The 17,577-nt window shown below is 39.0% G+C and overlaps 2 protein-coding genes across 29 annotated transcripts in view; one reads left to right on the top strand and one right to left on the bottom strand.

Moving 5' to 3' along the window:
* The window catches only part of SUGCT (succinyl-CoA:glutarate-CoA transferase), a 782,676-nt gene extending 769,876 nt beyond the window's left edge, over positions 1-12,800 (bottom strand). For 27 of the 28 annotated variants that reach the window (XR_011487375.1, XR_011487378.1, XR_011487383.1 and 24 more), the window contains exons 1-3: positions 12,449-12,785; positions 1,726-1,777; positions 1,024-1,097 (exon numbers count right to left, since the gene is read on the bottom strand). Coding sequence is in view for 18 of the 28 variants with exons in the window: in XM_070466829.1 (XP_070322930.1) it covers positions 1,024-1,097; positions 1,726-1,777; positions 12,449-12,785 (463 nt within the window). In the remaining 10 variants the exon portion in view is untranslated. Of the gene's footprint in view, positions 1-1,023; positions 1,098-1,725; positions 1,778-12,448 lie in introns of all 28 variants that reach the window. The other variant, XM_070466730.1, reaches the window with a different exon arrangement.
* Positions 12,801-12,997: 197 nt separating this feature from the next.
* MPLKIP (M-phase specific PLK1 interacting protein) lies at positions 12,998-16,141 on the top strand. The gene is made up of 2 exons (XM_020911585.2): positions 12,998-13,348; positions 14,293-16,141. The coding sequence occupies exons 1-2, from the start codon at positions 13,010-13,012 to the stop codon at positions 14,491-14,493; spliced, it is 540 nt and encodes a 179-aa protein (XP_020767244.1). The 5' UTR covers positions 12,998-13,009; the 3' UTR covers positions 14,494-16,141.
* Positions 16,142-17,577: the final 1,436 nt, after the last annotated feature.

The raw sequence follows: 17,577 nt of genomic DNA, 5'->3' as shown, positions 1-17,577 counted from the left end.
TAGATTTATTTGGTGGACAAAGGGAAGAGAAGAAAGGAAAGTTGTCAGATGAAAATCATAAAAGCAAAGAATTCATCTTAGCTCCAGTGTTTTTCCCTTAAAATATTTAAAAGTACGAAATGGGAAAATGTTTCTTTTATTAGAAATAGAAAAGAATGACTGAGGTTGGGGTATTTGGGTTCCTTTTGGAAGGACTTTGATTCCTTTCCTTCCTCCTTCTTCTACAACCTATTTCTCCCCTCTTTCCTTCCCCTGGGCCCCGGCTCCCCTTCATCCCACAGTGAGGGAAAGTGGCCGGGCCCACTCTAACCTCAGTTTCAGCAGCAATTCTTGTGTGGGGCTCAGGAGGACCAGGATCAGAGATGAATGTCCCAATATTCCTTACTAGCTGTGTGACCATGGACAAGCCCTTTGATCTCTCTAGGTCTCTGTGTTCTTATTTATAATCTAGGAATAATAACAGGTGACAGGTTGTTGTAAAGATTGAATAAATTAAAATAGGCAAAGTGCTTAGAACTGTGCCCAGCACCAAATGTCATTAACATCGCTGGTATCACACTCATGTCAGTTCCTACCAGTGTGCTTAGTCGCTCATTCGTGTCCAACTCTTTGGGACCCCATGGACTGTAACCCACCAGGCTCCTCTGTCCATGGGGATTCTCCAGGCAAGAACACTGGAGTGGGTTGCCATGCCCTCCTCCTGGGGATTTTTCCAACCCAGGGATCGAACCCAGGTCTCCCACATTACAAGCGGATTCTTAACCATCTGAGCCAGCAGGGAAGCCCCAGTGTTTCTACCAGAGGCTTCCAGAAACTGGCTTAGGCCTCAACCCTTGGCATGTAAAGAGTAGAAAGAGATCTAACTTTAGTATAGGTTCAGAGGAAAATAAAGAATGGAGAAGAAAAGTAATCATTTCATTTCAATTCTTTCCTCGTCCCACATACAGGTACATGGATATTTAAAGAACCATTAAAAATATTTATTAGCTTGTTTCTATGCTTTAAAGAGAACAGTAGTTTTACCTGGTCTTTCCACTTTTATAACTTCTGCTCCAAGATCTCCTAAATTCATAGTAGCAAAAGGTCCCGCCAGTACTCTACAATGTTAACAGTGATAAACAAATTCATTACCATCTTTAAGATTTTTATATTTATTTGTTTCTTAATGGTCCATCAACACAGACAAGCTCATATAATGTTAGTAAGAATTAAAACTATTATAAAAGTGATTTGGCCATATGTATCAAGAGCTTTAAAAAGTATATTCCCTTTGATGCAGTAATTCTAGTTCCATACTTCTACCCTAAAAAAGAAATTGAAAGATTTTCTAAGGCCAAGATTTATGTACAAGGGAGTCTAGTTTATAGTAGATTAAGTAATTATGTGACAACTATATAATAAAATATTATTGTATATCTTTGTTGAATTTTGAATGACATGGGAAAAATAGCCAAAATATAACACATGCTTAAAATGTGAATAAACCTATAATTTCAATACAGTTTCATTTTTTTAAAGTATACATAGATACACAGATTAGAAAAAAATGTATAAATATTATATGAATTGTCCTTAGAATAATGAAATTATAGGCAATTTCCTTGATTTGTCTTTCCAAAATTTCAATGATAAGCTTACAAGTACCCTCTTATAATCCAAAAAACAAATGCTTTTTTAGAGAAGGGGAAAACTCAATCACCGAAACATAGATAAACAAATACGCACCTCGTTAGATCCAGAATCTTTACACCCTCCAATGGCTTCACATTGTCAGTATCTGGCAAAACAGAGAAAATACTTGAAAATAATTGATTACTAATTTTAGGGAGGAATAATGCATAATTTGGCCACCTGATGCGAAGAGCTGACTCATTTGAAAAGACCCTGATGCTGGGAAAGATTGAGGGCAGAAGGAGAAGGGGACGACAGAGGATGAGACGGTCGGATGGCATCACCGACTCAATGGACATGAGTTTGGGTGAACTCCGGGAGTTGGTGTTGGACAGGGGGGCCTGGCGTGCTGCAGCTCACGGGGTTGAGTCAGACACAACTGAGCAACTGAACTGAACTGAATGCAGAATTCTTCATATTCTGAAAGTACTCTCTATTACTACCAAATAAATAAATAAATTTTCCTTCAGAAACTTTAGTAAGTTTCCTTACTAAAGGGAACTGTGTATAACACAGAACCCGTGACTAATCCAATTTATCAATCAGTAAAAATTTTAAAGCCTCTAACACCAGATTATTCCCCATTTAATAAAGTCCAAAGCTACATGTAAAATAGTTTGTCTAATGAAAAATGAAAAGTTGGAGAAGAGAGGGTTGCAGAGACTGAGCACAGAGGACTTTTAGCACACTGAAAATACTCTGTATGATACCATAATGATAGATACATGTCATTACACATTTTCCAAACTCACAAATAGAACTTTCCATCACCTGACAGTTTCCACCTGCCCTTTGCAGACTACCCTTCCCTCCATTCCCAACCTCAGGCAACCACTGACCTGCTTTCTGTCACTACAGTTTAATCTGCATTTTCTAAAATCTTATCTAACTAAAATAATACAGCATGTACCCTTTTCTGTCTGGCTTCTTCCAGTCAGCATAATGATACTGAGACTCATCCATGTTGTTGAATTTGTATAGGTAATATCCTGTTCTATGCATATACATTTTTCTTTATCCTTTCTAACCTACTGAGCAGGCTCCAGTTTTAGGTTCCAGTGGATCAAGCTGCTATGAACATTCATGTACAAGTCTTTGTTGGACATGTTTTCACTTCTCTTGAGTAAATACCTAGTGGAATGGCTGGGTGATATGGTAAGGTTATGCTTAACTTTCTAAGAAACTGCCAAACAGATTTCCAAAGTGACTGTACAATAATACGTGTGAGTTCTACAAGCTCCACATCCTCGAAACACTAAGTATTGTTAATCTTTTTTACATTTATTTACTTGGCTGCACTGGGTCTCAGTTGCAGCACGTGGGCTCTTCAATCTTCCTTGCAGCATGCAGGATCTAGTTCCCTGATCAGGAATCAAACCTGGGTCCCTTGCATTGGGACCTGATTCTTAACCACTGGACTACCACAGAAGTCCCTTGTTAATCTTTTTAATAGTAGCCATTCTAATGGGTATATGATGTTTCTCTGAGGCTTTAATTTGCATTCCTTTGATGATTAATGCTATTCAAAATCTTTCCATGTAACAATAGGCCATTCATATATCTTCTATTGTGAATGGTCTCACTGTCTTTTTTAATACTGAAGCAAAATATTCAAAACAATGCAAAAATCCACCAACATGTGAAACATGAAATAAGCACTGGCACATCCATATAACAAAGCACCATGCCGATGTTAAGAAAAAATGAGATAGATCTACATACCCTGACATATAAAGTCGACCAAGATATATTCCTAAGTTAAAAAATAAATCAGGGACTTCCCTAGTGGTCCACTGGTTAAGAATTCACCTTGCAATGCAGGGGAACCAGGTTCAATTCCTGATCAGGGAACTAAGATCCCATATGATGTGAAGCAACAATGCCACAACTAGAGACTCCCAGTGCCACAACCAAATAAATAAATAACTTTAAAAATCCAAGCTGTAGAACAGAATGTATAATATGAGCCTATGTTTGTAAACATACATAATAATAATTAATAATAATGTTGGTAACTGGAGCATTCATAAAGTTCTACTCTTGGCTAAATCTTGGGGTACGAATTCATGCAACACTTTCACTAGCTAAGTTATTTATTTCTGTAATTTTCCTTAATTCTTAAATCATGGGGGAAAAAAAGACAAAGTGAAAACATAAAGAACAAATTGAGAGAGAAACAAGATATTTTAGAGAAAGTAAAACATAGAAAAAGATCTTAAATATGAGAAGATATTTTGATATCATTAGGAATGAACTGACAAGCAATTATTGTCCATAAGACTCCAGAAATATGAGTCTTCTGTACTCATCTCTTTGGGGGCCCCTGTTTTATGTCAAGTGATGCAGGAAATATATTTAGAGATCTCTTCAATTCATAAATCTCATCTCATCATAAATCTATAAAGAGAAGTCTATATTTCACTACCAATGTCAACTCACAACCATAATAAATTAGTAAAATTCTATGTAATGATGCAAAAACTTTTAAATGAATTCATTTACCATCAGCCAATAGCATTTTACTTTTATGATCTGTGAATATAACCAAAAAGGACTTCTAAAACATATTTAAGTCACACTCAATTAATGAGTTTTAAACAGTTAAGAGCATAAACCTTAGAGAATGAATTTAATTCTCTGTTTCACTATTTACTATCCTAGTGACCTTGACCAAGGTAAACATTTCTCTGTTTCAATTTCCTCAGTTGAAACACCTACATCATAGAGTTTGCAAAGATTAAGGGAAAAGTTACATGTAGGCTTCCCAGTGGTGCTAGTGGCAAAGAACCCGCCTGCCAATGCAGGAGACATAAGAGACGTGGGTTTGATATCTGGGTCGGGAAGATCTCCTGGAGGAGGGCATGGCAACCTTCTGATATTCTTGCCTGGAGAATCTCTCATGGACAGAAGGGCCTGGAAGGCTACAGTCCATGGGGCTGCAAAGAGTCAGATACGACTGAACCGACTTAGCACACAGGCACACACAAAGCCCACTTCCTGGCATATAGTAAATGCTCACTAAATACCAACGATTGTTGTTATCATCGCCCATGTAACACACAGTCCCAATACCTATTAAAGTAGATAACCCAGATTTGAAAGCAATCACATGACTCATGATTATTTTAAGGAACAGAAAGTATTATTCTCAATACTCTATACTTTAAAAAGATATCTACAGCCATATTTTGCCTCCTTATGAAAGACCAGAATGGACTGATTACAGGGTGAAAAACAGTTGAAAAGAGCATCCATTATAATGTAATTTGTTGAGCTATAGTGAGCAGCTTGTATATCACTCTATCTTATTTGGCCTCTAGGATGGAAAGCTATTATGTTGATACAGCTGAGTAACCATGCAAAGAAATGTAATTATAATGAAGCTGCCATCAAATTTATGCTTGCCAGAGTTGCTTCCAGGACTCCTCTGGTATTTGGCCCTAGGTTTCCATGACACAAATAAATTTGAACACCAGCGCGGATATAATTGACAGATGCCCACACAAGTGGCTCATTTGTGTGGCAGCAACCATGACATCCCTCTCCCACTGTACTAGCCAACTACTGAGACATTAAACAAAAAAGTCAAGTCCTAAAACAAACTGATCAAATATCACTATCAAATACAACATGTGATATACATCGGAAGGCTTTCTTGATTTGATATTTTTACAGAGAACTTAATTACCAGAACTTAGGAGTGAGCCAGTAGATGGATATCTCTTCCAAGCTTTATTTAGAAAAGTTAGCAGGATATTTTCTTTCTAGCACAGGTTGAGTCTTGAAGGAATTCTCTGTTCCTAATAGTATAATCTGGCAGGAAATTTTAGGGGTTTAGAGTACTTGGAAAATCAGAATCCACTGGAAAACATTTCAGGGAAACTAACATTTTTGAGTTGTGAAAAGATAGTATGGAAGTGACACTCAAGTTATGAGGCATTTAGAGACAACTCAGTTGAGCAGTAAAGACTCCACCTGCAATGCAGGAGCCACAGGAGACATGGGTTCAATTCCTGGGTTGGGAAGACCCCCTGGAGGAGGAAATGGCAACCCATTCCAGAATTTTTGCTTGGAAAATCCTATGGATAGAGGAGCCTGGCAGGCAGTCCATGGGGTCACAAGGAGTCAGACACAACTAGGTGACTGAGCACACAGAAAACAATAGCAAGATGGATAATAACATATAATAGTTTATAATTCATGCTTCATTGACACTGTTTCTTCAGAACTGCCCTTCCCTTGCAAGGACTTGGCTATTACTGTGGGATTTGCAATCAAAGAGGTTTTAAAACTGCTGGATGCTACTATTTTAATGAAAACTTGAACAAAAATGCAAAAAGACTAGAAATAAAGGGCTACCAAATGACAGGTAAAGCATTACACAACCAAAGTACCAACGGGTGCTAATCCCTAATTCCTCTGCTCTTCTCACTTCCCAGCTTCTCTTGCAATTAGATTGGGGCCAAATGCCTGGAGTCTAGCCAATAACACATAAAGAGAAGCAATATAAGTTAATTCCAGCCCTAATCCTTAAAAACATCCCATTAGGTCCTCCAGGCTTCTATAGTCCTACTGCAGTTGACTGTGGGCTAATTTGTACCACAGCCCCATCTAGCCTTTCCTGACCAATGAAGAAACCAGGCATGGGTGGAAGAAAAATGGTAGTATCCTCTAAGCGAATGTCGAGCATCCACGCCAACAAGTTGGAAGTCCATTTCAGGGGTAGGTTGCGTCACTGCTAGCAGCAGTCATCAAACTGAGATACATTAAGACTTTCGTAAGAAATCAATGAATCATTTTAAAGAAATCAATTTCCAGATCTTAAACTTCCATACATATTTTTCCCCAAAACTGATCAAATAAGATCTACAAATGAGCCTTCTTTCATGACACGGCTTCTTACACTGGGTAAAGCATATTCCTCACACATTACAGATCTCACCCTCACCTTAGTTCTTACTATAGAATTTATTTGTGATTAAAAAAAATTTCAAATATGAACTTATAATATGCAATGTGCTGCTTTTCAAAAGTCATTTAGGAGAAAGACCACTAGTATAGACTGGAACATAGAAGCGTGGAAAACAGCACCAACTTAGAGACTTTATAAATAATCAATTTATAGTTGTAGGATTCACAACCAAAAGTCAGGAAGTCAGAGAAAAAAGCTTCAGGGTCGAGGCCTCTTTAATGGGCCTGAAGAGAATAACTCAGGGATAACAAGTGGCTGAACCAGGAACTCGTGGAGCAAATGATAGTTGTAAACTACAGAATATGAATGCCCACAAACCCAAGAGACCCCTGAAACTTCACCGTGTAGGTGACATGGCTTTCTTCTGGAAGAAGACTGACCAAAGGGAAGACCTTTGTGCAAATCAGGGAAAGTCATCCATTCCAGGGGACAGCCAGCAAAACACCATCACAGGTACTTGAGGGGCATTATAATTATCACAGAAAAGAAGAAAATGTGTGTGTGAGAAGTGTAGGAGGGTGGGAACGGGGCGGGGGGGGGGGGGGGGCAGTGTTAGATGGTGAATGCAATGAGCCTATTTTGAACACACAAAGGGAACAGAACCCTATTTTACAGACCAACTGCAAATAAAACAGGAGGAATAGATGGAAAGGGAAGGGACAGCCTGGGAGAAGTGAGTAGACAGATACATAAGTCAGAAAAAAATGTTTTATGATTTGATTTGTTTTCAACTGCTTCCAATAGGTCATTCTGAAGAGCAGGAGATGTCTAGAAGAACTTAGGATACTCTCTGTGAAGTGCTGTGGAACCCTCCCAGGGATGTCTCTTTAAGTAGTAAAGATAAAAATTATTCTCTAAGCCTTTTAGAGTTTGGGGGGATTAAGGCACAGTGAGGAGCATGTTTCCAAGGACAGAGGCAGGTCTTAAGCTGGCCTAGGCATGTTCATGTTGCAAATTCATTCAAACTTTTCATACATACTATCAAACTGTCCACCAGAAAAGCAGTACTAATATATATATGCGTCAGCCGTGGAAAACAATGTTCTCCACTATCTCCCATAACCCACGACGGCTTAGTTTTGGGAGCATTTTGGTTATTTGTTTGTTTTAAATTCAACAGTTAAAAATATGCATGTTACTATCATTTTAATTTTCATTTACTTAATGACCAGAAATTAACACTGCTTTTCATACTTTCTCTTTTTTTATATCTTCTCTTGTAAATAATGTATTCTTCTTGTTGGCCCATATGTCTACATGCACATTTATCTTTTCCTTATTGGTCTGTATGGACTCTTCGTGTAGTAAGAATATTAACCTTTTATGAGTATAAAACACAAAGATACAAATTCTAGTGACATTAAAATTTTATTCACTCATTTTAAAACAAAAAATTGTATTTGGAAAAGAATAATTACATTCTTATTCTTCATGTCAAAGTATTCTGTCAATAATTTTATTATATTCAATAAAAATTTTTATAAGTGACTTAATGCATTAACACATATTACACATGGGTGAAGACTATTAATCAAAAAAAAATACATATGTATAAAACATTTCACCTGTGCTTGACTACTATGGACAATGGAAACATGCTTAGAATTGAAAAGAAGATCATTAACAGTAGTTTGGCTCTCAGAGACAAGAACAAGTTGCTTCCAACACCTGCTTAATCAATGAGAACATTACATAAGTGATAGTTAAGTGATGTACTGTGTTCAATGCAGACCTCACCCTATCAGTGAATGAGCTAATCATATCCTAGAGATGTATTTACTTTTCTACTATTGACAGTCTTTAACATGGAACAGCTAAACAGCTAACAAGAGAAGAGGAAAACAGAGATAATCTAAAAGGCTCAGGGAATACTATGGTAGCTTATGCTCTTAAGTATATCACAGTAGCTCCACCCCCACCACCCCATCCATGGGTTCCTCAACTACAGATTCAACCAATGGTGGAATGAAAATATTGGGGAGAAAAAAATTCCAAAGAGCAAAGCTTGAATATGCCACACCTCCCACAACTATTTATATAGCAGTTACACTGTATTTACAACTATTTACATATTATTTACATTGTATTAGGTATTATAAGGTACACACAGGACACATGGTTATATGCAAATACCAAACCATTTTATATAGTAAGGAACTTGAGCATCCTTGGATGTTGGTATCCAAGGGGGCGGGAATCCTGGAATCAATCCTCTGCAGATCCCGAGATACCTGAACAAACATTTCCAGGACTAGTTTCAGGAGCACATTTACTAAAATTGGAACAAACATTTCCAACATAAACGCTATTAAATACCCTCTCCTGTCCTAAGAAGTGCTTTCATTAAAAATACATGGTCTTTAATACCCATACTCATTCAAAAATGTGGTTTCTGAAGAAGAGATCAGAGTTATTATTTCTTACATCAAGAAATGCACCATTTTCTCCCCAACTAATAAGTTACAGGAGTCATAATGAGACTGGTGGACTTCACCTGCACATACAAGGACTGAACCCTAGGAAAGGTCCCCCAAATTATAAACCAATCAGTTTGTATGGAACAGCTGCTCGGTACTGCACCTTCCCCCAAAAAAGCAGAGACAGCTAATCGCCCAAAAGTAAGCAAATTCTGCTCAGGAAGAAAGGGGGATGCTCCCTGGGTTCTGACTCTCTGGAATGTAAATAAATGTCTCCAGGAGGAAAGATAAACGTCACTGGGTTAACAACCTCAATCTTGGGAATGTATCCAAGGCTCTGAGTTTTATACCCCTTTGAAATATAAACATAAATTTCCTGGAAGCTCTCTAACAATCATTTCAGTCATCTTTTAACTTCCAAGGCTTGCCCTTTAACCCAAGTTCTAGTTTTCTTGGCGTAGAAAGCCCTGACCATGCAGAAACGAAAATATTCACTCCTTGTTAATAAGTAGTAAAAACTACCCCAAGTATTTACGTTTTCAGCACTCGTTAAGACCTGATGCCTACCAAACATATTGGCTTTCAAATCCTTTCTGGAGAGCCCTAGAAATTCCTCAGAGGTGCCTCAGAAGTGTCTTTTAAAGGAGGCAGATAAAGTAGGGGTCAGAGTGAGCAGCTCTGGGAATCCCAATTCCTCCTTCAAACACGAAGCCATATGCTCTCAAAAAGGCTCTACCAAAAAAAAAATTGTTTTCAATCTACTGAAAAAAAGAAACAGTAAAAAAAGTCTTTGGTAACGCCAATAAAGATTCTCTGTCTTACAAAAATGGACAAGTTCCCATTTTCACTTACACTTAAATTTGTGGTACTCTTACTTGCATTAATGTAAAACTTGTAAAACATGCATCATCAGAAAGTTAACCAATTATTTTGGGGATCCCCATATACTTCATAGGTATTGAGAAAGTTCCTTAACGCTTTGCCTGTTGATGTCCTCTGAGTACAATGTCACTTGAAGACATCACCTAGCCATTAATAGTGTCTTCAATAAATGCACTATCCTATTTGGGATCCTGTTTTCTAAAGGTGGTCCTCCCTAAACAGTTCTACAATTCTTTTTTTGTCAGAACAATACTCATGTTACTCACACAAATTTTAAAGTGCCCTTTTCTCCTCACAGGACTCCGACTTCATTCTTGGGGCAGTCACCATACTCTCACATACACCATCCCACTTCACTTTTCTATTTCCAGGTAATGCAACATAAAACTTCCTACACTCCTCTTCCCCTGAACTCACCAGCATATAAATAAATTGAAATATGCGTCTTGGGACCTCAGACCCATCAGCTCAAGCAGTCAGACTGCAATCCCCAGGACCTGTGAAAACTCTAGCTACATTTACAAATGTTCAAAATTAAAATCTACTAATCTATAAATATCTAAAAAAAAATTTGCTATGAAGTACATATTATGAAGCCATAAAGATGTTAAATTAAACACTTTGACCTTTAAATTGATTGGTCAAAAATGATACTTTAAGGACAGGAGTCAACCAAAAATGCACAGATTAATACTGGTAAAGACATAAGACTGCTGTAATCCCCACCTTTTTAGGGACTCTTTACTACCCCCTACCCCCAGTGTCTATGCTGAGAGCTTTGTATTTTCCTCCTTTCTGATAAATCCTATTTGCTTGCTACCATGAGTGTCTGCATGTTCATGGATTCCATTCTTCAACTCTGTGAACAAGAAGTTAGATTCCCGTTTCAGTCACTTAATTTCTCTTGGACAATTTCTCATCTGTAAAAAGGCAAATTGCCTATACTCAGAAGTGATCCAAGTGGAATCTGCAGTTTTCATACAATTATTAAGAATGTGCTCTCCCTCACTCCTCCTATATATAAATACCTGAAAACATAATGAAGAACACAATGTCACACATAATCTACTGGTCAAAAATTTCACACTTTACTTCTTGTTTCTAATACAAGTTCATATGTGTGGAAGATAGCAAGATATCACTACAGGGAAGAACATTCCAGAAGTGCAAGCCAAGTAAAAAGACAACTTATAGTACTTCACTCAATTCAACAAATCATTTGCTAATTATTTAAATATTAACAAAGGTAATTTTGGTCCCTGCCACCCTCATTTCTCTGCTCCCTCCCACCAAGAGGTAGACTGGTTGATGACATTAAAGGTGGTATTACAAGTGAGACTCACTAACCTACTCATGTGGGTTATGATGTGACCCACTCATTCATTCAATAAATACCTGAGAGCCCAATTACCAGGCATTAAACTAAGCGCCAAAGACAAAGTCCAGGAAGTTGAATTTCTAGACAGGACAGAAATATGTTTAAAGAGGGTAATCTGGGATCCTCAGGCCTTAATTGCATCACAAAGCCTCGATGAGATTACCCTGCCTTGATTGATTCTACAACTTGTGTCTAAACAAGAAATCTTAAGAACCAAATTCTCTCAAACAATGGCGAAAAACTGTTTCTCCATTCATCAAGGATAGTAGCTGAGAAAACAACACATTCTTCAGCTTGCCACATGCCACAGAATATGTCAAACGGACGGTGAGAAGAGGAAGCTGCAAGAATGTTCACAGGCTGAAAGGCACAGGTCCACGCTACCCATGATTAGATGAGTCCTAAAATTCTCGAAGATTCTTTTTCCTACAAGCTGATTTCAAGGCTCACCGTAGACTTTCATCCCCAAATTCGAAGGGAGTCAAGACAGTTTCAGAAAACTGCAATAAATCCAAATTTCATCTTCTAAATAAACTTCTGAGCCAGGTCCTCGGTTCAAAGGTGTGTTGAATACCTTAGGGGTCATTTCTTGAATGATCACATTTTTCTATATAACCAAAGGTCTGTGAAATGGCCATTACTTTAAGATCTCTGGACAAATGTTCTTTTTGAAAATCAGGATCTCTGCTTCCTAACCACCTCCCTTACCCGACTGCATTTAACAAGAACAAGGAAGGGAATAAAGTCCGGCATCTGCGAACACAGCCTTACCCCCGAGTTATTTAAAGACGCAGTCTGAAATCCTTTCTGAAATGCAGCTGGTTGCGGGGGTGGGGGGTACATTTTTCAAGTTATTTAAACATAGGAGACGAGGAGGGATGAATAAGAGAGAAAGGCGGGTCCGCCCCGTAGGACCGCGCGGGGCCCGGATCGGGACCCGGACGTCGGGCAGGGTGACCACCCGGCGACCGTGGAGCCAGGGCGCTGGGGAGACGCGAAAGGTCAGAGGGCGGGCGGCGGGGTCAAAGGATACTAAGGAAAGCGCAGCGTTCTACTCAGATTGCCGCCTGAGTGGGAAGGCTGGGACTGGGGTCTCTTTCGCCGCCTGCACCGAGTTTCGGAGGGTACCTGACTGCGGGCGGCCGGTCCACAGCCCCGTCCCGCCGCCCCGGAGGGAGAAAAGGCCGGTTCTCCGCAGAGCCGAGACCCTCGCCAGCGATGCCAGCATTGCGCGCCGCTCACAAATTCTGGCTCCCCGAGTGGAGAACTCCGCGCTCGCGCAGCCACTGGGGGCGCCCGCGGACAACTCAGCCCTCCGCCGGCACCAGGTGGGAGGGGCCGGGTCGGCCCAGCAGAGCGCTCCGAACCACCCACCCAGCTCTGGGCAGGCGCCTAGTCGGTGGGTCAGTCCCAACCAAAGCCCGCGAGACTTCAAAGGCCGGTGTTTGGCCTTTCCTTTATCCATTTTCCCCCCTTCTTCCTTCACTTAACTCAATCTGTACCCAGTTCGATAACCTACTTATCCCGCCGCCCTAGCGGAACCTTTGTGAGGCCGGAACCAATGTGCTATATAATGCTGGAGGACGGAGGAGTGTTTTCGTGATGGACCACCAAGTATAAGTGAGGGGCTGCTCGCGACAGTTCCGGCAGGAGAACGCGCCAGTGAGATCCTTGTCGTCGTCCACTGAGATGCAGCGACAGAATTTTCGACCCCCGACTCCTCCTTACCCCGGCCCGGGTGTAGGAGGTTGGGGTAGCGGGAGCAGCTTCCGGGGTACCCCGAGCGGAGGCGGACCGCGGCCGCCATCCCCGCGGGACGGGTACGGGAGTCCACACCACACGCCGCCGTACGGGCCCCGATCTAGGCCCTACGGGAGCAGCCTCTCTCCGAGACACGGCGGCAGCTTCCCTGGGGGCCGGTTCGGGTCTCCGTCCCCAGGCGGCTACCCTGGCAACTACTCCAAGTCCCCCGCGGGGTCCCAGCAGCAATTCGGCTACTCCCCAGGGCAGCAGCAGACCCACCCCCAGGTAATAATAGCCAGCGTTTGCCGAGCTCTTACTGTATGGCAGGCATGGTACACCCTTTACGTGGATTATTTTGACTCCTCTATGAGGTGGGATACTGTCGTTAGCCATGTGTTGCCGATGGATAAACTGAGGCTCAGAGAAGTGTAGCTTTCTTTGGAATGCTCTACAAAGTGGCAGAGCCCGACTTGTTTCTGGAGCCCTCCTGCTTTTTCACCAGTACAGTGCCGCTTGTACACAGATTTCCCTAATTCCCTCTTCTTTGTCAGGGGCATGGCCCGTTGGTTGCAGTAGACTATGCTGAGTCCCCGCTCTCCGAGGGGGAAAAATAGCGAATGAATCCCTAGCGTAGAGCTAATCTCTCTAGAGTTATAGGCTAGTGCCATCTTCCTACTGTTGGCACCTTTTTCTTTTCTTCTTCTTTTTTTTTTTACCTTGGTTTTCCGAACACACTGGCTTCTGCTCCAAGTCTTTGTAGTGTTTGTAGAATTCTGTGGTTTATAACTTCAGTGTGCTTAGTAGTTTTCCAACTTTATGCTAAACCAAAACACCTCTTTGAGTGTGGAGCTAATGAGACGGGAAGGTTTAGAAATATTGAAGCTGTAGGGTAAAAAAAGTTTTAATTTGCCTCCAGAAAAAATAGGGAAATAACTGAGAGAAAACTACAATTCTTATTTCATCATCATTTTTTCATTTGGCAAAGTTATCACATTAGAAATCCAAAAGGATTTGAACTGACAGTGGGCATAAAATTATTAATAAGTATATCAGATTGGTTTAAATAATTCTTTAAAACACTAGATTAAAAGAAGCATGGACTTTGAAATTGAACATAATTGGGTTCAAGACATAACTTTTAACTAGCAGTGTGACCCCCACTAGCCGCTAGAGAAAGTTCCACTCTTACCTCTGCTAAATGTCTTTAACTAATGATTTTTTTCCTAAAGGGTTCTCCAAGGACATCTACACCATTTGGATCAGGGCGTGGTAGAGAAAAGAGAATGTCTAATGAGTTGGAGAGTTATTTCAAGCCTTCAATGCTTGAAGACCCTTGGGCTGGCCTAGAACCAGTATCTGTAGTGGATATAAGCCAACAATACAGCAATACTCAAACATTCACAGGCAAAAAAGGAAGATACTTTTGTTAACATTTCTGAAATTCAACTGGACGCTTCATGTGTCAGGAACATCTCGGACAAAACTTTTACTTGTAATTAAATTGAAACCTAACATGGTGACTTTGATTGGGTAATTTTAGTTGTGTGTTTCATCATATCAAGTATTTTTGGTATTAGAGAAGACATATGGTAGGATAATTTGCAATATTTAGCTCTCTGGAAGTGCCTACCACAGTTTAGAAGATTGACATTTTCCAAATGCTTAACATTCTTGGTTATATAATGGACATTTGCCTTTTAATGTTTTTTTCTAATGTTTTAAAATAAAGCAGTTTGTCTTTCTAGCTATATTGTGCTTTTGTCATATGCTAAAAAAAGAATTATTAAAATAATGCTTTGTAATCACATAGATAGAATTCATCAATATATATTTTGGATACTGCTTTTGAAAATAGATAGACCATACTTTGTGCTGTAGACAGGTCTATATGTTTGTTCACAGGGAAAGGAAATAAAGGAAGAGAATAAAAAAAGATTTCTATCCATATTATAACCATTGTTCTGTGTCCATATTTTATGTAATGCTTTTGTAAAAATGCTTTGAAATGTGGTAGAAAGTTAGAGAAACCCGCTTAAGCTTAAATTTAACACTATTTGTAGCCTTTATACTCATTTAACTGAAAAAGACAAGGATGGACCTATTTCTTCCATAGCTAAATTAAAGAATTCTGTGTCTGAATTTCTCTACTCCATATCTCCCAGTATTGTGGAATCATTTTCTCTTGAGTTTAGGAAGATGGCTATCAGCAGTCTCAAATCACTTCCATTGTGAAGAGAATATTTCTCAATTCTTGTCAGTCCCAGTGAAGACAGATCAGTCATGCTTAGTCTTTTTTTGTAGTCTTGATCCAATAACTATGACCAAGACGGTGTGGCATAATAAATTTGAACATGGACCCATCCCTAGAATGAGGCAGAGTCCCATAATCTTAGAACCACTAGGCCTACCTGAACTAAATCAAGGTTTAGTACACACAGAATGCTGTGTACATATGCCTATGATTATGAGAAAAATATAAAGGGATTTTCATTTTCCCCAACTATTTAAACAAAACCAAGTCTTAGAACATTCAGGCTTTTTAGGTATTTTGGGGTCAATATATGATGAAAGTATAGCTCATTAAAATTTTGTTTAAACATTCCCAGAAAGAAACTTCTAAAAGTGAGATGGTCACACCAGTTATTTGAGCCATGACCAGTTCTATTTGTATGTTAGGTCTTTCACAGAGGCAGAACAGGAAATAAGGAAGGACTTAGATTAATAAAAGCTTCATGAGACTCAGGACTACTACTGTTACTATATTCTAATACTATTACTATACAGAAAGATGTGGAATAGAGTAATTCAGAGGCAGACTAGTTAGGTGAGTTATTTAACTTCTCTGTGCCTCAATTTTCTTATGTGTAAAATGAAAAGATTAACAGTACCCATGTCATAGAGGTGTTGTGTTTGAGGATTAAATGGGTTTACATGTGTGAAAACTGTTATGCCAGAGCCTGGCACATAGTAAGCACTCTAGATGGCAGCTGTTCCTTTCTCACTCACCCCTGTATCCTCAGCTTTTTGAGAATGATGCCTGGAAAATAGTAGGTGCTTAATAAATATTTGGCGAATGGATGCTGACATTCTGATTATAACTACTATATTGCTCTGCTTTTATCTGCTGTATACAAAGAACATAGTAATTTTCCCCCCAATATTCTAAAGGGAATGTCCTACTTAATGTCTTTCTAGATGATTTAAGGTCATGATATGTGATGAAAATTAGAGCAAGTAGAATACTTTTATTGAACTTTGTAGGTAAGAAAATCTCTGAGAAATGGCATTTAGAAATAATTATTAAGCCATTGCTTAGAGATCACTGGATTATTGACAAAAATAAAAAAGATGTTTTATGCTAATACATACTAACATATTTGTAACATTCAAATTATAATTTTCTAATGGCTTATGTATATTTTTACTAGTTTATAAGTGTAATCTTCAACAACTAAATGCAGAATTTCTTTTTTGCCAAGTTACCAACATCTGCTTCCAGATATCTGACCTTTCTGATTTTAAAAGAAATATTTTTGTCCTCAGTAAATGTACATTGCTTTTTTGCTCTGGTTATTAGTGTACATAGTTATCAAAGGTCTTTAAACATTGATATTGATTTGTTTATGTTACTAGCCTATTTTGTTTAGCTGAGTGAAGAAATTGATCATTCTTTTAAATGAAAAATAACTTTTAATTGTTCCAGAAGGCACATTTTTACCTCCATAGAAATGTTAAATAACCTTTTTAGGGAAATTTATAGTTAAGCATGCTTCTTAAATATTCCTGTAATTGAAGAACAGAAGTATAATCTCTAGCTGGGTCTTAAAGACAAGGATAGCTTTAAGGGATTCAGATCCAGATCCTCAAATCCCAAATGTACTCTTTGGTAAAATGATGTGTTTAAAGAACATTTTATCATCAGTGGATGATGCTAGTTCTCTATTTTCCCTTCTGCCTTTTCATAATTACCCTTCTACCACTTGACAAAAGATACCTATGGCAGGTTTTGTTTTTCAAAAATGATACCAACAATATTTCAGGTCCCTCAGACTCCCAGAACCTTTCCTGTACCTCATCAAGATGTAAAGGTATGTCCCTGGACTTTCAACTTGAGCAGACTGTTCTGACTGCCTAAGGAAGTATAGTGAAAGTTAATTTATTTTCATTATGGGTGAAGTGTGGTCTTAGAAATAAGTTAAATTGGTCAATGTGGGGATACAAAGATAGAGCAATGACAGTTTTTATTTAATGACCTTGCCTTTCCTTTTTTGTCTATTGACTATTCAAAAAATGATTTTTCCTGTGTGTGAATCATGTGAAAGTAAAGCAAAGAGAGCATGAACATAACATGAAGAGAAAGGCACCTTATTTTTGGGAAACAAATGATAAAGTTGCTTGCCTTATCTATCTCATCTATTCAATATTGGTATAAAAGCTTGATGGGTTTTGGTGAATCTGCTGTCAGGCAAACTGTCTTTTCCCCACTTTCAATAATGATAGAGAGCCTGATGAAT

Source organism: Odocoileus virginianus, chromosome 1 (genome assembly GCF_023699985.2).
Source record: "Odocoileus virginianus isolate 20LAN1187 ecotype Illinois chromosome 1, Ovbor_1.2, whole genome shotgun sequence".
NCBI classification, from domain to species: Eukaryota; Metazoa; Chordata; class Mammalia; order Artiodactyla; family Cervidae; genus Odocoileus; species Odocoileus virginianus.
The sequence above is the reverse complement of the archived record's forward strand: the minus strand, read 5'-3'. Positions and strand labels throughout refer to the sequence as shown.